The 18,751-nt window shown below is 49.7% G+C and overlaps 2 protein-coding genes across 9 annotated transcripts in view; one reads left to right on the forward strand and one right to left on the reverse strand.

The window, feature by feature from the left end:
• CUTA (cutA divalent cation tolerance homolog) overlaps window positions 1-5,441 on the reverse strand; it is a 111,203-nt gene extending 105,762 nt beyond the window's left edge. The window contains exon 1 of one of the 3 annotated variants that reach the window (XM_063938290.1): window positions 5,339-5,441. Coding sequence is in view for 1 of the 3 variants with exons in the window: in XM_063938288.1 (XP_063794358.1) it covers window positions 5,213-5,240 (28 nt within the window). In the remaining 2 variants the exon portion in view is untranslated. Of the gene's footprint in view, window positions 1-3,449; window positions 3,553-5,212; window positions 5,256-5,338 lie in introns of those variants that run through there. The other 2 variants (XM_063938288.1, XM_063938289.1) reach the window with 2 other exon arrangements.
• The window catches only part of SYNGAP1 (synaptic Ras GTPase activating protein 1), a 496,744-nt gene continuing 481,622 nt past the window's right edge, over window positions 3,630-18,751 (forward strand). For 4 of the 6 annotated variants that reach the window (XM_063938276.1, XM_063938275.1, XM_063938278.1 and 1 more), the window contains exon 1: window positions 3,631-3,736. In XM_063938276.1, the coding sequence (XP_063794346.1) occupies window positions 3,706-3,736 (31 nt within the window). In that variant the 5' untranslated portion in view covers window positions 3,631-3,705. Of the gene's footprint in view, window positions 3,737-4,942; window positions 5,426-18,751 lie in introns of those variants that run through there. The other 2 variants (XM_063938281.1, XM_063938277.1) reach the window with 2 other exon arrangements.

The following is an 18,751-nucleotide window of genomic DNA, read 5'->3' on the forward strand; positions in this document are numbered from 1 at the left end:
CTCCCCTACCAGCAAAACCTGGTGCCTGAGAGAGCGGTCTCATTACGGGCGGGCACCCCTGCTGAGGTGCAGGGAAATTCAGCACACTGCAGGTTATTTACTGCCATACCAGGCACAGGGTGGATTTACAGCTACATTTGCTGGTACGTCTATGGGTTCTGTCGTCATCTGTGCGGGGTCTGTTCCGCAGCCATCTGCTCTGATGTTTTGCCGGTTGCTGGAAAATACCAGGGAATTGGGCAGCACACCATGTGACCCGGCAATAGAATCACTGTGCACAGTACTGTCTGCAGATACATTTGGCCCATCCACTCTTTTGTGGAACCTCGCTAATCCTTTAGTGCAGGGGTGGGGAACCTCCGGCCCGCGGGCCGTATAAGGCCTGCAAAGCTGATTGCTCCGGCCCACCCGCTTCTCCCAGTGAGACACGCCGCCGCTCAGTCCAGCGGCAGCGTGTCTCAGCTGTCAGTGTCAGGACAGGGAGAAGAGCGCGGCGGCGGCGTGTAGAACTTGAAACCAGCCGCCGGTTCGTGAGCCAATCAGAGCTCGCGGACCGGCAGCCAATCAGGAGCCGCGGCTGCCGGTCCGCGAGCTCTGATTAGCTCTCGAACCGGCGGCTGGTTTCAAGTCCTACAAGCCGCCGCCCAACATAGCCGCGCTCTCCTCCGTGTCCCGCCGAAAGGAGCGGTAAGTAGCACGGAAGGGGGGGGGGGCACTGCAGGGGCATCTGTATACCTGGCACTGTGGGGGGCATTTGTATACCTGGCACTGTGGGGGCATTTGTATACCTGGCACTGTGGGGGGCATTTGTATACCTGGCACTGTGGGGGGCATCTGTATACCTGGCACTGTGGGGACATCTGTATACCTGGCACTGTGGGGGGCATCTGTATACCTGGCACTGTGGGGGCATCTGTATACCTGGCACTGTGAGGGGCATTTGTATACCTGGCACTGTGGGGGCATTTGTATACCTGGCACTGTGGGGGGCATTTGTATACCTGGCACTGTGGGGGGCATTTGTATACCTGGCACTGTGGGGTGCATCTGTATACCTGGCACTGTGGGGGCATCTGTATACCTGGCACTGTGGGGGGCATCTGTACACCTGGCACTGTGAGGGGCATCTGTATACCTGGCACTGTGAGGGGCATTTGTATACCTGGCACTGTGGGGGCATCTGTATACCTGGCACTGTGAGGGGCATTTGTATACCTGGCACTGTGGGGGCATCTGTATACCTGGCACTGTGGGGGCATCTGTAAACCTGGCACTGTGGGGGGCATTTGTATACCTGGCACTGTGGGGGGCATTTGTATACCTGGCACTGTGGGGGGCATCTGTATACCTGGCACTGTGGGGGGCATCTGTATACCTGGCACTGTGGGGACATCTGTATACCTGGCACTGTGGGGGGGCATCTGTATACCTGGCACTGTGGGGGCACTGGCACTGTGGGGGCATCTGTATACCTGGCACTGTGAGGGGCATTTGTATACCTGGCACTGTGGGGGCATCTGTATACCTGGCACTGTGGGGACATTTGTATACCTGGCACTGTGGGGGCATTTGTATACCTGGCACTGTGGGGGCATCTGTATACCTGGCACTGTGGGGGCATCTGTATACCTGGCACTGTGAGAGACATTTGTATACCTGGCACTGTGAGAGGCATTTGTATACCTGGCACTGTGGGGGCATTTGTATACCTGGCACTGTGGGGACATCTGTATACCTGGCACTGTGGGGGGGCATCTGTATACCTGGCACTGTGGGGGGGCATCTGTATACCTGGCACTGTGGGGGCATCTGTACACCTGGCACTGTGAGGGCATCTGTACACCTGGCACTGTGAGGGGCATCTGTATACTTGGCACTGTGAGGGGCATCTGTATACCTGGCACTGTGAGGGGCATCTGTATACCTGGCACTGTGGGGACATCTGTATACCTGGCACTGTGAGGGGCATTTGTACACCTGGCACTGTGAGGGGCATTTGTATACTTGGCACTGTGGGGTCATTTGTATACCTGGCACTGTGAGGGGCATTTGTATACCTGGCACTGTGGGGCAATTGTGGATCTGGCACTGCACTATTGGGGGCATATGTGTATCACGTCCCATTTTAACTGGCCACACCCATTTTTTCGGCGCACGCGCCTCCGGTGCGCACACACAGTACCTCTGGCGCGCACACACACAGTACCTCTATGGGGCAGACCTGGTGGGGGGCAGGGTAATTTTTTAAGTTGAGAATTTTTGTATGGCCCCCGAAGGATTTTATAAACATCCAAATGGCCCTCGGTAGAAAAAAGGTTCCCCACCCCTGCTTTAGTGGATGCTCTGCGTCACTTCCCATGTGACCCTCACACGATACTGAGAACTGCCCTCCCCTTTAGACTGTAAGCTCTCACGTGCAGGATCCTCAACCCTCATGTGCTTATCCTTCTCTTACTTAAACCATCTTCAACGGCACCAAATCCCGCGGTTTTCTGCCGCCTGATACTTATCTCAGTGTCACCTGCTGCTGTTGCTATGTTTAGTCACCTTGTACCTGTCCTATAGGTAGCGTCTAGTTTACCTTCATGGAGAGGACCTTTCCCATAACCCCCTGGGTCCATGTCACAATCTATGTGGAATAGTAAAGTGTGGCGAGCGAAACACCGAGCCCGAAGCGTGGCGAGCAAAGCAAGCCCGCAAGGGTCCAACGCTGCATAGAAAACAAACAAAACCCCCAAACGAACGGAGAACGAAGAAGACATTTGGGTGCTGTAAGGGTGGAAGTTCTCTCCTGCCCTCTCGTTTTGTCCCATCCAGGTCCTTAGTACGAAAGTAACATAGACACAACCCTGTCCTATATGGTCTTCAACTGTAAGTCACTGTTTTCATGTACTCTGCAATTGGGCGCTGCAGACCCCATGTGGCGCCATATAAATAAAGAACAACGCCGGAGGACGATAAGGACGACGACTGGAAGATCCTGGCACCAATGCTCAGCGCCTGGAACTGGACCCGGCAGTTATCAACCACAGGCAGCAGTTACCACCAGGATGGCCGAGCGCTGCAATTACGCCCCTCTACACAAAAGGTTAAAAATATAAAACATGCTTAGCAACTGGAGGATCTGCAGCACCACAAGAACGACAAGGAGCCGCACATCCTGTCGGCCTCTACAAGGTCGTGGAACTACAAGTCCCAGGGTGCCCTGTTATGCCTCTTTGCTAAATGCCACAGAACTACAAGTCCCAGCACATGCTCTCAACATCTCCTCTAGGTTATGGAACTACAACTCCCATCACACTGTATCCGTTGTGGAACTACATATCCCAGCACACTCTGTCAGCTCTTTCTAGAGGCTGTGGAACTACACACTCCAGCATGACACGGCAGCTTGGAGCCCCCCTCTCAGGGGACGGGTATATTCCCGCGCAGGACTAGGGCTCTCTTACCGGGAAGATCGCGCTCCTTTCGCCAAAGTTACTTAACGACGTGCCTATTCCTGCCACCAGTAATATGTTAAACAGCCTACCAATACATCCCCGCCCCCCCTGCACGCCACATCCGGTGTCACAGGAAACGGCTTCCGCCACTAGCAAGATGGCGCCCGCTGCGTTGCCGCGGCAACGGATACTCTGTCTTTCCGCACAACTTTATTGAGGTCATTGACGCAGAGACAGAGGCTGCAGCCCAAGGCAACGGTGCACCATGGGAGTTGTGTCCCGGGGTGACGCTTCATGTGTGTATATTTACATGCTACACCCGCCGCACGTACCCATGTACATGTCATACTGCATGCCACATACGTGTGTGCGTTCTTCATCCCGCATATTTACACGGGAGGAGCCCGCATCCCCGTCTCCTGTATATTCATATGTCATGTGTGTGTCACAGCCGCATCAGCACACACGTGTCATTCACATATATGTCCTCATGCATGTCCATGGCTAGCGTTCACCTGAGATATGTATGCGTTACTATGTATGTACATATATATATATATATATATATATATATATATATATATAAATAAAATTGTGTGTGTGTGTATATATATATATATATGTGTGTGTGTGTGGGATATAATATAGATGTACACACACACACCTATGTATCTATGTGTATATTTATAATGTGTGTACATATATATATATATATATATATATATATATACATACACACATCTTTGTATGTATGTATATATATATATATATATATATATATAAACACAGTATACACAGACAGCACAACAATCCTGTTTGATCTAAATATCATTGAAGTAAATGATAAAATCCATCCATAGTATTGTATTTCTGTTGAGGAAACTGCATTGTGTATGTATAGATGGCTGTACATGTTTTCTGTATGTATGGATGAGTGTGTACGGGGGCGATATTACTGTATGCAGGGTCTGCAGCCACCAGCCCTGTGGGTCCTGGCATTGGCGTCGCACACAGGCTGGCGTCTGATCCGTGTAAGGGAGATGATTGTGGCTGCCAGTCATCAGGAATATGGGAAGTGCTGTTAGTATCATGTGGCGTGTGTAATGTGCCACGCTGGGTGCAGAGATCTGTTATAATGGTGCTGCAGGTGGCATGTCTCGATAGTAGATTGTCAGCTCTTTGGCTCAGCGAAGCAAAACTAATGGATGCGGATTATCGCCCCTCTTTTCATTCACACTTCTATCCCTCCATCCACCCCCCTCTTTCCTTCCTTCTTTCTGCTGCTCTACCTCCATCCTCTCTCCACCTCCTCTATCTGATGCAGCATCTCATTCTGAGCATCCTTCCCCTCCTCCTCCTCCTCCTCCGCGCTCTCTCCATCTCTCCCATTCCCCTCCTCCTCCCCCCTTCCTCTCTTTACATTTCCAGCTGCAAAACCTGACGGCCTGGTTTTTTTTTTTTTTTTTTAGACAATTTCTCCTCTTCTCCTCCCCTCTTCCCCCTTTTCTCTCCCCCGTCTTTCCAATTTTTTTAGTCCCCCCATTTAGGCACCCTTTGATTTTGATTTTTTATTTTGTTTAATTGAACACCCCCCCCCCTTTTCTTTTTTTTTAATTTCCACTCCATCTCTGCCCGTATTTGTAAATAGATCTCTCCTCCACGCTGCCCCGGTCCCACACACTCATCTCTCCTCCAATCCATACCATACCTATATGTAACGTCTTTCCGTTGCACATATACCATACATAGACTTTTATTAATACATCTCCTACCTAATAACCTTAATACCATCCTCTCCATCTCTGTGTCTCCTTCAATCCATCTTCCTTTCTGTCTCCATCTCTCCCTCTCTCCCCTGCAGTGAACCCTCCTCTCCCCAATGTGATTAGACTACTTACCTCCTCCCGGTGTGTCTTCTCCGGGGGACTTTCCATGTCCAGATTTACGTCTTAGCTGTGGAATGATGTTCTATGCTCCCTTCAGAGGTAAACCCTTGCCCAGTGTGTCCTGATCCCCCTAAACCTGACCCTCCAAATAGCAGTAATGTGCAGATTTGTGTAATATTAGCAGGACTGTTCCTCAAACTCTCCCAAACTCCAATTCTCTGCCCTTCCCTCCGTCTGTGTTGCTGGATTTCTCTCTTTCTGAAACTTTGCCTGTCTGTGCATCTGCTGCCTGCACTCCCCAGGCTCTCTTCCGTTACTCGTTCTGTGTTCCGTGTCTCCGTCTGAACTTGGCGCTGTGCAGTGCTCACTCGGTTCTGGTGAGGCTGCAACACCAGCTGTGCCATTGACTGTGATCTCGAATTGTAGAACCTATATAATATTTGTTTCTATGCCATCCTGGTTTTATGCTGAACCTGCTGCTGCAGCGGCGGTTCGGCTGTTCCCTGCCTGAAGTTTGTGCCGTATTTTGCTTCTAATCATTATTTCAACCCCCCCCCCCCTTCCCCGTGTGAAGTTCTCGGTCCGTCCGCACCTCTGTACCCATGCCCCTGTTTCTAGTGATTGTTTGTGGAGTGGCTGTTCATCTGTTCTGTCGTGCAGCTCGTTAAAGTTGTATTTAATTGTCGCTCTCATGCAGGAACCGTCTCACCCTTAAGTGACAATCTGTGTATCAGTTTTGACGAATGTGGCTGTTTTGCAATTTGTTGATGGGGTGCTCTGTGATAGGCCCTCATTGCTGCTTGTAACCTGATAGGTAATGTGCGAGCTGTTATCATTTTATCACTTCAGATAGCCAGGCCTGGCAATTGCCTGTCACCCTTCCTAGACAGCAGCAATGTTCTATTCACTTATCATTGATTACACTGTATTGGAAGTGCTCTGTATTGCTTCCTCGCACATCTTCTCTCTGTAACGCTGTCTGCCTATTGCTTGGTGTTTGTCTGCAGCTCTCTCTGCAGTTATGTGACTATGTACAGGGATAATGGAGCCCTGGCTCTAGGCCCTCCTTGACATTTAGGCCCCACGGGTACAATGTATGAATCATGGCTTTCATTTGCATATATTTGGGCAACAGCTGTACCTGCTTGGGAGTGGAAGTCAGGACGACGTGGTGAATACATGCTTGTTTTCAGGTGATAGTAACTGCTCTGGGACTTTTGAGGCTGTATTTTGGCAGCGCATAAATATGGCCTGGCAGCATTTGGTTGGTTGGGGGTGATGCTGTGAGTACTGTGCCTTATTGCGCAGCGTATGTTGCATTATTATATGCAGAAAGGAAATGCACACACACACACACAGTATGCTGCATGTATCACATAGTATGACCAGGGAAGGCAGCCCAGCAGTTACGGGTATATACGCCTGTCAGGCGATGTATCTCTTGCACCTACTGCAGGGTAGGCAATGCTACTAATTCAGAGGCCTTTGCATACTGTGATGTGTACGGCTCTGCGTATGATTCAGACATGATGCCAATGTTTCGGCGACGTGCAGCGATTTTTCGGCCTGACCCCGAGCCAGCACCGGCTCTTCGGGCAGTGAGAGAGATGAGCCTCTCTTTTCCCAGCCAGCACAGGAGGGGGCCTGGCCACACCTCCCTGAGTTGGTCACACCCTCTGTCCCAGAGTACAGGGGGGGAAGGGTAGGGGGGAGCTGTCGGGTGGTCCTGCACAAGACAGCGACTGAGGGCCTTATTTTGGTTCAGTTGTAAATTTGCAAAATCACAAATCATTCGATTATCGTCCGTCTACGCATGCGCTGCAAACGCATTGCGCGTGCGTGACCCGTGATTTGCAATTTTTCTGCGATCACAACTTGCTGGGGATGTAATCGCAGATGGATTGAAAGGCGGCGGGCGTTTGTGGTCGTACACATGGCGTTCGCGGGGAGTGGTTGGGAGAACGCAGGCGTCTCATGGCCGTTTTCGGGGCGAGCATTCGACGTCAGCTGCGATTGCTGCGACTTAAAACGTGACACCGGCTGCAACTGTATTCTCATTATTCTGAGGAGCCCTGGGTCTTCCCGCAACTAACGAAGGTGCTCAATTTTTGCGATTTTCTGCAATTTGCAGAATTGCGGAAGCGGTTCGTTCTGTGCTTGGTGGACTTTTAACATGCTGGGCATGGGAAATAATGAAGTAGTAAAAACTTATGATGGTATATTATATTCTGCGTAAATATGACATATCATGCCCGATAAGAGCTGGTGATATGGGAGAAGGATCTCCGCTACCATACTGGTGCTATGTACAGGCAGTTTGTATACGCAGGTCCCATGGAAGCCTGTGGGATACAGCCCTGCCAGGGCATATAGATGGCGAAGCTATCACTTAGGTGGCACAGGATCAGTCTTTATTACCAGGACAAGGGGTATCTTTGTAAATTGCTGTAACCTTTTCTGTTCCTCATTCCAGCAGATACGGCCTGTCCCATGAAAGAGGTTGATATGAGTTTTTTATGTTTTTTTGGTGTCGTTTTCTCCGTCAAGCGACCGGGAACCCCAATTAGTGCACCGCGTCCCCTTGCATGGGTCGCTTCGTTCACCATGCTGCGGGCAAAGGTTACCGTTCCCAATCGTAGTCTACGTGGTTCGTAAAGTATGAAAAAGTCCCAAAAAATAAAATAAAATTTGAAAAACTCATGTTGCCCTTGTTCACGTCGACCTAATGGCCGTGTCGACCTATTTCTAATGTCAACCTACCCACTGTCGACCAAAAGGTGTCGGCCTAGAGTCCGGATACCCTGTGTCACGATCTTGTTTTTCCATCATCAGACGGGGATGTTTATTGCCATCGCGTTTTCCGTGGTGGTGGAAATAAACAGCTCTCACTGATTATATGTATACCAACGCTGTGTAATTAGCTAATGTTGTAGGAGGTCCTGCACAATATGATATGTTAAAGTCATCTGAAGGTGGAAATTCACTTTGATTTACTTTTGATCTTAGGAGAACTTTCTGGAAAAGCTAACAGGCTGGTCATGAGACCTGAAGGTGAAACCTTATATGTTGGTGCACAAAACAGGAGATAACTGTACAATGCATACTCTGCCTTCTATTGGTCGGTGTTACTGCAGATGCTGGCCCCATTCAAGCAGGGTACATTGGTTTCCACAGGGAAACATCGGGTGTAGAGTGGATCTTGATCCAGAGAGGCACCAACAGGCTAAAGCTTTAGCCTGTCCCAGGATGCATTGTGGGGCCTCTTCTATAACTCCGCCTCCAGGCACTGTGAGCTCAGATTTGCGTTTGTGTCTGTAAAAACAGTCACTAACAGGAGGGCCTGGGCAGCCCTGAAAAAGCTTTTTCTGACAGAAAATTTATTCAAAACTGGGCTGTCAGCGCTGTATGTCAGGGTGACACTTCAGCGCTGCAGCTCCATCACCTCCGCTTGTGTTGCATACTCCCGCTGGCTCAGTTCCTGGGTACTTGCAGCGGAGACGCTCCGGCTTAGGCACAGAGTCGCAGACGCTCTCCTGGTTCGTGTGGCTGCTACGGGGAGGAGGTAAGAGGGTACCTCAGGCGGGACCCACCATTAAATGGCATTCCGATCGCAGTCTAGGGAGACGGACTGCGACGCTAGCGTGGACACTGTGACCCAGCAGGGACCCCACTATATCCACCAGGGCATAGGAGTACAGGTCGGATATACTAATGTCCATTTTAATAAGACTCCATAGTACCAGGTGGTGAGGACCAGCATAGGGGAGACGGCGCTTGACCTGTAGCCTCTCCTCCAGCCCAGGGCGCCATCTACTGCTGGTGTTCCCGCCCTGGAGCTGCCTCCAACTCTTCCTCACTCCCTGACTGAGACGCCGGGCGCCATTTTCTAAAATAGATGCAACTGGTCTCCGGGACTGCAGGGTAAGGTCTCCTTTGTAAACCGGCCTATACATCAGCACCGTGGTCTTACAAGCACTTAAGTATTCTACATGTCGATATTAAGACAGCATTACTTAAGAACAAGTGTACCTGTGCCAGAATATATTGTACGAGTATTCTGATATATAGCTCTGGTCTCAGACCATGCATTGTTATATATAATATACATACTAGTCCAGTGCAGTTTTACTGTATTACTAAAATAATTATCTGCATTGTCACTATGACTGTGTGTGCCTGTATCTGCTGTGTGGATTTCACTTTCAGTGTATCCCAGCTATATCTATCACTGTATTCCGTATTTACCAATTAAAGTGTACTAGGTACACAGTCACCTAATGCCGGATTTATTCGCTGGTGTTGTGTACTGCGGGCTCAGTCGCATAATACCGACTTATTCGCTGGTGTGTGTACTGTGTACGCAGTCGCATACTAGGGAATTTATTCGTAGGTTGTACTCTGACTGGCTGTATCATACTAATACGCTCTGTGGTTGCATTCGCTAATAATGTCTAACACAAAGGGCGGAAAATCCGAGGACGCTCCTGCAGCGCATGCGCCAAGAATTTGCATGAGGGGGAAGTTTTGTATGACGGTCTGTGTACTATGGCCCTCATTTCGAGTTGATTGCACGGCTGCTAAAAGTAGCTAGCGAGCTAACGCATAGTCGCCGCCCACGGGGGAGTGTATTTTCACTTTGCACAAAATGTTTTTGCAGAGCTCTGCTGCAAAGACGTTCGCACACTTGCAGTTTCAGAGTAGGTCTGGACTTACTCAGTCCTTGCGATCACTTCAGTGTCTTTGTTCCCGGAATTGACGTCAGACACCCGCCCTGCAAACGCCTGGACACGCCTGCGTTTTGCCATACACTCCCAGAAAACGATCAGTTGACACCCACAAACGCCCCTCTTTCTGTCAATCTCCTTGCGACCGGCTGTGCGAACGGAATCGTCGTAGAAGCTATCGCTGGGTAACGAACCACTGTGTACTCGTATGATGCGCCTGCGCATTGCGGTGCATACGCATGCACAGATTAGCTCTGTTCTGCCATGATTGGTGCGCTGCGAAAATCCGTAGCGAGCGATCAACTCGGAATGACCCCCCTATGTGCCATACATCTCCCAGTTAGTCCGCGGCTCCTGTAACCAATCAGGAGCCACCTTGGGAGGCGTTCTCAACTATGCTCAATACGCTTGTGACACGCCTTACGCCCCCTATGGGACCTCCTGTGCAATTACAGCCACATATTGTCCTTATGGTAAATCCGCCTTGGGTGAATAATTTGTCTACCCAGTTGCAGCAATGGAGTCACTCCTTGGTTAGACATAAAACTGCCCCAAGTCACTCTCGCGTCATGGGGGGTCATCTAAGCGGGCTACTTCCTCCTCACAATCCACTAATCTCTCAGAAGATTCTTCTGATAAGGAAGGGGAGTATACTGTCCTGTCAGACACTGACACAACTGCTTCTGACGAGGAATCCACTACTCAGGTTGATGTCTCTGACTTAGTGGTTGCTATTAAGCAGATCCTACAAATCACTGAAGATGACGAGGATTCCACTACGGTGTCTAAAAAACCTGATAGGTTTGAACGTCAGAAGGTACTGTAACTAAAATGTTATTACTTCTGACCATGTAGTGGACGTACGACAGGGACCCTGGTCTTTTCCAGGAATGAAATTCTCCCTGTCTAAATGGATGGTAGCTCGCTATCCTCTCCCTACAGAGTTGTGTAACCAGTGGGAAAATTCACCACCGGTGGATTCCCATGTCACCCATCTAGTGGTGTCGTCTACTCTGCCTGTCACCACTGTCACCTCACTGAAGGAACCGACAGATAAGCGTGTGGAGGGATGCCTGAAGTCTATTTACTCCCTTACAGGTGCTGTACATAGACCCACTATAGCAGCCTCTTGGGCTGCAAGAAGGAATGAAGCATGGGTTCAGGCATTAGAGGAAGAGCTGCCTCAGGATATATCTGACATGGCCAGACAGTACCTGTCTCACATGACCACCGCCGCCTATTACATCCAGGAGGCGTCCTCTGAGGCAGCTGTGTTGGCGGCCAAGGCATCGACTACGTCCATCCTGTCTCGCCGTATTCTGTGGTTGAGGTCATGGAAGGTGGACCTGGACTCCAAAAAGACCTTGGAGGTACTCCCTTTTAAGGGAGACATCCTGTTTGGGGAAGACCTCAATAAAATTGTGGCTAACTCGGCGGCTACTAAGACTGCCTTTCTCCCTAACACTACTCCTCCTGCACAGAAGGCAAAAGGTACCACTTTGTGCTCCTTTCGGCCTCAAAGGAAAGCAAGAGGTCAGGCATACCCGAGACAATCTCGTGCTTCCAAAATCACAGAGCCCAAGGCTAAACAATCCTGGGCATCTTGTCAGCCTGCTTCTAAACACGACACTTCTGCTGCATGACGGAACAAACCTTCCCCTGGGGGATCCCAGGGTGGGAGGCCGACTTCTGTGATTCACCCAGGTCTGGTTAAAGACCACTTCAGACGCATGGGTGCGAGAAGTTGTCTCTCACGGGTACGCAGTCTCTTTCAAGAGGCACCCCCCTCGCCAGTTCTGCACAACGGTTATCCCTTCGGATCCGTTACAGGCGCAAGCTCTAAAAATGGTTGTGCGTTCCCTTCTGGATACAGGAGTGGTGGTGCCGGTACCTCTATTCCAAGGAGGCAGAGGATACTACTCGACCCTGTTTCTAGTACCGAAACCCAATGGGTCTTTCTGGCCTATACTCAACCTCGAATCACTGAACAAGTTTGTGTGAGTATCCAAGTTCCGTATGGAAACACTGCGCTCAATTGTACTGGCCATGGAACCTGGAGATTATATGGTATCCCTGGATATACAAGATGCTTTACTGCATATACCTATTGCCATATCGCATCAGCAATATCTGCAGTTTGCTATTGGCAACCTTCACTATCATTTCCAGGCTCTGCCGTTTGGACTGGCCACGGCCCCTCGGATCTTCACCAAGGTTATAGCCATGATGACGGCTCATCTCCGTCGCCAGGGAGTCAGGATCCTGCCGTATCTGGACGACTTGCTGATCGTGGCGAACTCCCACGATGTCCTCCTCAGTCATCTGCAACTGACGGTAAACTTCCTACAAGCCCACAGATGGCTCATCAACTGGAAGAAGTCCTCGCTGGTCCCTGCTCGGAGCATGGTGCACCTGGGGGCACTGCTGGACACACACAGTCAACGACTGTTTCTGTCTCCAAAGAAGGTCCTGAAGCTTCAGGACAGGATAAGATACTTCCTCTCTCGCCCAAGAGTGTTGATACACTCGGCGATGCAAGTACTAGGCCTGATGGTGTCGGCTTTCAACATGGTAGAGTACGCTCAATTTCATTCCCGCTGTCTGCAGAGGTTAATCCTTTCCAAGTGGGACGGCCTACCTCATCTGATCAGGTCTCACATGATCTCCTTGACTCCGGAGGTTCGTCTATCGCTGACCTGGTGGCTACAGGACCAGCAGTTGAGCAGAGGCCGTCGCTTCTGGATCCCCAACTGGGTCTTACTGATTACAGATGCCAGTCTGAGGGGCTGGGGCGCGTTGTTGGAGCAGCACTCTTTGCAGGGTTGGTGGACCTGGAGGAATCACTCCTCCCGATAAACATTCTGGAATTGGGGGCAGTGTTCAATGCTTTGTCTCTCGCCCTGCCTCTGTTAAAGAACAGGCCGGTTCAAGTACGGTCAGACAACGCCACCACGGTGGCATACATAAACCGTCAAGGAGGCACTCGAAGCCGCATGGCAATGATGGAAGTGTCCAAAATCCTTTGTTGGGCGGAACGCCATCTGCCAGCAATATTAGCAGTGTTCATGCCGAAAGTCCTCAACTGGGAAGCGGATTTCCTCAGTCATCAGGACATGCATGCCGGAGAGTGGAAGTCTTTCAACTCCTAGTGGACAAATGGGGCCTACCAAATGTAGACCTGATGGCGTCTCGACACAATCACAAAGTTCCGGTCTTCGGATCAAGGACCAGGGATCCTCAAGCAGCGTTCGTGGATGCACTGGCAATTTCATGGAATGTTCGGCTGCCCTATGTGTTCCCTCCAGTGTCACTCCTGCCCAGGGCACTACGGAAGTTCAAACAAGAAGGAGGAATACTACTTCTAGTCGCTCCAGCGTGGCCCAGACGGCATTGGTTCTCAGACCTGCAGGGTCTATCGATAGAGCGTCCTCTTCTACTTCCTCAACGCCCAGACCTCCTCGTTCAGAGCCCTTGTGTCTACCCGGACCTGGCCAGACTGGCTTTGATGGCGTGGCTTTTGAAGCATCACTCCTGAGGGCCAAAGGATTCTCCGAGATGGTTATCCAAACTGTGCTAAAGGCCTGCAAACCAGCATTTGCACGGATTTATTACAGGGTCTGGAATTCTTACTTCACATGGTGTGCTGCTAAGAATTACAATGCATACAAACTCGGAACTTCCAGACTTCTGGCTTTTCTGCAACAAGGCCTGGACTTCGGCTTTCGTCTGGCCTCCCTCAAGGTTCATATATCTGCCTTGTCGGCGTGGTTTCAGAGAAAAATTGCATCTATTCCTGACGGTCATACTTTCACTCAGGGTGTTTTTTTACGGATTATGGGGCAGATGTATTAAGCCTGGAGAAGTGATAAAGTAGAAGGTGATAACGCACCAGCCAATCAGCTCCTAACTGTCATTTTTCAAACCCAGCCTGTAACATGTAAGTTAGGAGCTGATTGGCTCGTGCGTTATCACCTTCCACTTTATCACTTCTCCAGGCTTAATAAATCTGCCCCTCAGTTTCCCTATGTCCTTCCTGTAGCTCCATGGGATCTGTCTGTTGTCCTGAATGCCCTGCAAGAGTCTCCATTTGAACCTCTTGAGTCAGTGGACCTTAAATGGCTCACAGTCAAGGTCCTGTTCCTACTGGCTATTGCCTCTACTAGGAGGGTGTCACACCTGGGCGGTTAGTCCTGTCGTCCACCCTTCCTGATATTTCACCGTGACCGGGCAGTTCTTAGAACTTGCCCTGGTTATTTACCTAAGGTGGTGTCATCTTTTCACCTAAACCAATAGATTGTGGTTCCGACCTTCATCTCTTCTGGTTTGTCCTCCAAAGAGCGGTCTTTGGATGTGATACGGGCTCTCCGTATATATGTGGAGAGGACTGCCTCTACCTGGAGCTCAGATTCCCTTTTTGTACTGTTTGGTTTTCACAAACGTGGCTGGCCTGCGAATAAGCAATCCCTGGCCAGATGGATTAGAAAGGTGAATGCACAAGCTTAAGCACAGGCTGGATTCCCAGTTCCTGTTGCTATTATTGCCCATTCTACTTGGTCTTTTGGACCTTCTCGAGCGGCCCGCCGTGGCACGTAAATTGAACAATTGTGCAAGGCGGCTACGTGGTCCTCAGTGAACACGTTCATTAGGTTCTATGCCTTTGATACTTCCGCCTCCCAGAATGCTTCCTTTGGACCCTGGGTTCTCATACCCGATAAGGCGCGTCCCCTCCCTCGAGGAACTGCTTTAGGACATCATCCGATGTTTCCCTGTGGAAACCAGAGTACCCTGCTGCAGAAAAGGAGATTTATGGTAGACTCACCATTGTTAAATCTCTTTTTGCGAGGTTCATTGGTTTCCACAGGGCGCCCACCCTGACGCGCTTAGCTTCTATGGGTTTGTATGGCATTAGCCGCTGGTCCCTTCTCCTGTCGTGAGAATATGGTTCTATGTGACTAACATCTGCCTTCTCTTTTACCTGCTCCTGCATTGGACTGGTTAACAAAACTGAGCTCACAGTGCCTGGAGGCGGGGTTATAGAGGAGGCCCCACAATGCATCCTGGGACAGCCTAAAGCTTTAGTCTGTTGGTGTCTCTCTGGATCAAGATCCACTCTACACCCGATGTTTCCCTGTGGAACCCAGTGTACTTCGCAGAAAAAGATTTAACAATGGTAAGTCTACCATAAATCTCCTTTTTTATTTTTGTATGCAGGGGACATACTGTTTTTTTTCATTGTGTACTGTGCCGTAAGTGCAAAGATATAGAGAACAATGGGGCTTAGTGCAAAGAACAGTGACATGCTATAATCTAATCAAATCAATCAGGCACCAGGTATCATCAGTCTAATGAAAGCTAAGAAATGATTAGTTGCTATGGGTTACAGTACATGTTATGATGGGTTGTATTTCAGATAAAAGCCTCAGTGTTGTCCCTGGTGAACTTCGTATGGCTGTTGGTTTAACCGAGGCAACAGATGCTCCCTACTCATATAATTTGTAAAACACCTGTCTGACACAGCCCTGAGAGCTGTGTAAGTCCCGGCAGTCTCTCCAAGAATATAGTTATCCTTGGTGTGCCTTGGCATGTCCATCTGACACCACCCTGAGAGCTGTGTAAGTCCTGCCAGTCTCTCCAGGAAGATAGTTATCCTTGGTGTGCCCTTGTGGCACAGCCCTGAGAGCTGTACAAGTCCTGGCAGTCTCTCCAGTCTAATGGTTATCCTTGGTGGTATCCGTTCACATGGTCGACCATGTTATGGTCGACAGTCATTAGGTCGACCACTATTGGTCGACATTGACATGGTCGACATGGACACATGGTCGACACATGAAAATGGTCGACACGTGAAAAGGTCAACATGAGTTTTTTTACTTTTTTTTCTTTTGGGGAACTTTTCCATACTTTACGATCCACGTGGACTACGATTGGAACGGTAATCTGTGCCAAGCGAAGGCACCATGGCGAAGCATGGCGAGCGAAGCGGTGCACTAATTGGGGTTCCCAGTCACTTTACGCAAAAAACTACACAAAAAAAGGTTAAAAAACTCATGTCGACCTTTTCATGTGTCGACACCATTTTCATGTGTCGACCATGTGTCCATGTCGACCATGTCAATGTCGACCAATAGTGGTCGACCTAATGACTGTCGACCATAACATGGTCGACCATTCATACCGGAACCATCCTTGGTGTGCCTTGGCGTGGCCATCTGACACCACCCTGAGAGCTGTGTAAGTCCTGCCAGTCTCTCCAGGAAGATAGTTATCCTTGGTGTGCCCTTGTGGCACAGCCCTGAGAGCTGTACAAGTCCTGGCAGTCTCGCCAGTCTAATGGTTATCCTTGGTGTGCCTTGGCGTGGCCATCTGACACCACCCTGAGATCTGTGCAAGTCCTGTAAGACTCTCCAGGCTGATGGTTATCTTTGGTGTGCCCATCTGAAACCACCCTGAGATCTGTGCAAGTCCTGTAAGACTCTCCAGGCTGATGGTTATCTTTGGTGTGCCCATCTGAAACCACCCTGGCAGCTGTACAAGTCCCGATAGTCTGTCCAGGCTGATGGTTATCCTTGGTGTGCCCGCCTGACACAACCCAGAGATTTGTACAAGTCATGGCAGTCCCTCCAGGCTAATTGTTATCCTTGGTGTGCCCTTCTGAATCCACCCTGGCAGCTGTTCAAGTCCTTTAAGACTCTCCAGGCTGATGGTTTCCTTGGTGTGCCCGCCTGACACCACGCTAAGATCTGTACAAGTCCTGGCAGTCTCTCCAGGCTTATTGTTATCCTTGGTGTGCCCATCTGAAACCACCCTGGCAGCTGTACAAGTCCTGTAAAACTCTCCAGGCTGATGGTTTCCTTGGTGTGCCTGTCTGACACAACCCTGAGATTTGTACAAGTCTTGTAAGACTCTCCAGGCTGATGGTTATGTTTGGTGTGCCCATCTGAAACTACCCTGGCAGCTGTACAAGTCCCGGCAGTCTGTCCAGGCTGATGGTTATCCTTGGTGTGCTCACCTGAAACCACCCTGGCAGCTGTACAAGTCCCGGCAGTCTGTCCAGGCTGATGGTTATCCTTGGTGTGCCCATCTGAAACCACCCTGGCAGCTGTACAAGTCCTGTAAAACTCTCCAGGCTGATGGTTTCCTTGGTGTGCCTAGCTGACACAACCCTGAGATTTGTACAAGTCCTGTAAGACTTTCCAGGCTGATGGTTATCCTTGGTGTGCCCATCTGAAACCACCCTGGCAGCTGTACAAGTCCCGGCAGTCTGTCCAGGCTGATGGTTATCCTTGGTGTGCCCGCCTGACACCACGCTAAGATCTGTGCAAGTCCTGGCAGTCACTCCAGGCTGATGGTTTCCTTTGTGTGCCCACCTGTCACAACCCTGAGATTTGTACAAGTCCTGGCAGACTCTCCAGGCTAATGGTTATCCTTGGCGTGCCTATCTGGTGTACTGATGCTTCATTAAAGTATTATAAATGGAGTTATTGTGGTCTTGTGTACAGTAATGTAAGGCGTTGGCGTCTGTGTCATAATCAGGGGCAGGATTGAATGATCTCTGGTAGCACAAACTCAACTGGAGCGTGGCAAGTAACTGAGAAACAATGTAAAAAATATACACAAAGGCTGCATACAGCGTTAATGCGTTTTTACTAGTGTTTTTGATGGCAATACCACGCACGCGTTAATTCTAGCATGTGGCTGCACTGTGCATTTGCTAAAGCTTCAGCTTCTATTGACTACCTTGGGTAAATACATTGGGAAAGCCCAAATGGACACTCTAATGCTAGTAAAAACACTAGTAATGGACGTTGGACAAGCGCTTTCACTTTCTGGTTTTCCTGGTGTTAATGAATGTTGCCGGTGGGGAGGCCAGATCATCCCTTTAAAAAGGGACATATGAGTTACACAGATTCTGTGGCTGGTTGACTCAAGTCTCCATGTCACCTGTTTTTAATGAGCCACAGAATCTGTGTAATTCATATGTGTCCCTATTAATGCAGTGATCTGGTAACCCTAGGTAGCAGACAGAACATGGGGGGTAATTCCAAGTTGATCGCAGCAGGACATTTTTTTAGCAGTTGGGCAAAACCATGTGCACTGCAGCGGGGGGCAGATATAACATGTGCAGAGAGAGATAGATTTGGGTGTGGTGAGTTCAATCTGCAATCTAATTTGCAGTGTAAAAATAAAGCAGCCAGTATTTACCCTGCACAGAAACAAAATAACCCACCCAAATCTAACTCTCTCTGCACATGTTATATCTGCCCCCCCCCCCCCTGCAGTGCACATGGTTTTGCCCAACTGCTAAAAATTTCCTGCTGCGATCCCCATGATGTGTAATGTCACACCCCTATCTTGTATGAATGTTCTCTGATTACACGGTATGTGCATGGCTAGTGAGTGTGATATAAGCAGTGGGAATGTGGGGCTGTAAGTGTGGTCCTTCTGGTGAGTGGAGCAGAACAGGGAGTTCCTGGATGAATTCTGGCTAGAGGAATAAGGGGTAATTCAGACCTGATCGCTAGGGTGCATTTTTTGCATCCCTGCAATCAGGTAGTCCCCATTTTATACATTACGGCAGGCAAGAGTCCCCATTTTATACATCACGGCAGGCAAGAGTCCCCATTTTACACATCACGGCAGGCAAGCGTCCCCATTTTACACATTACGGCAGGCAAGTGTCCCCATTTTATACATCACGGCA

The sequence above is a fragment of the Pseudophryne corroboree genome, chromosome 8, assembly GCF_028390025.1.
Source record: "Pseudophryne corroboree isolate aPseCor3 chromosome 8, aPseCor3.hap2, whole genome shotgun sequence".
In the NCBI taxonomy this organism is placed as follows: Eukaryota; Metazoa; Chordata; class Amphibia; order Anura; family Myobatrachidae; genus Pseudophryne; species Pseudophryne corroboree.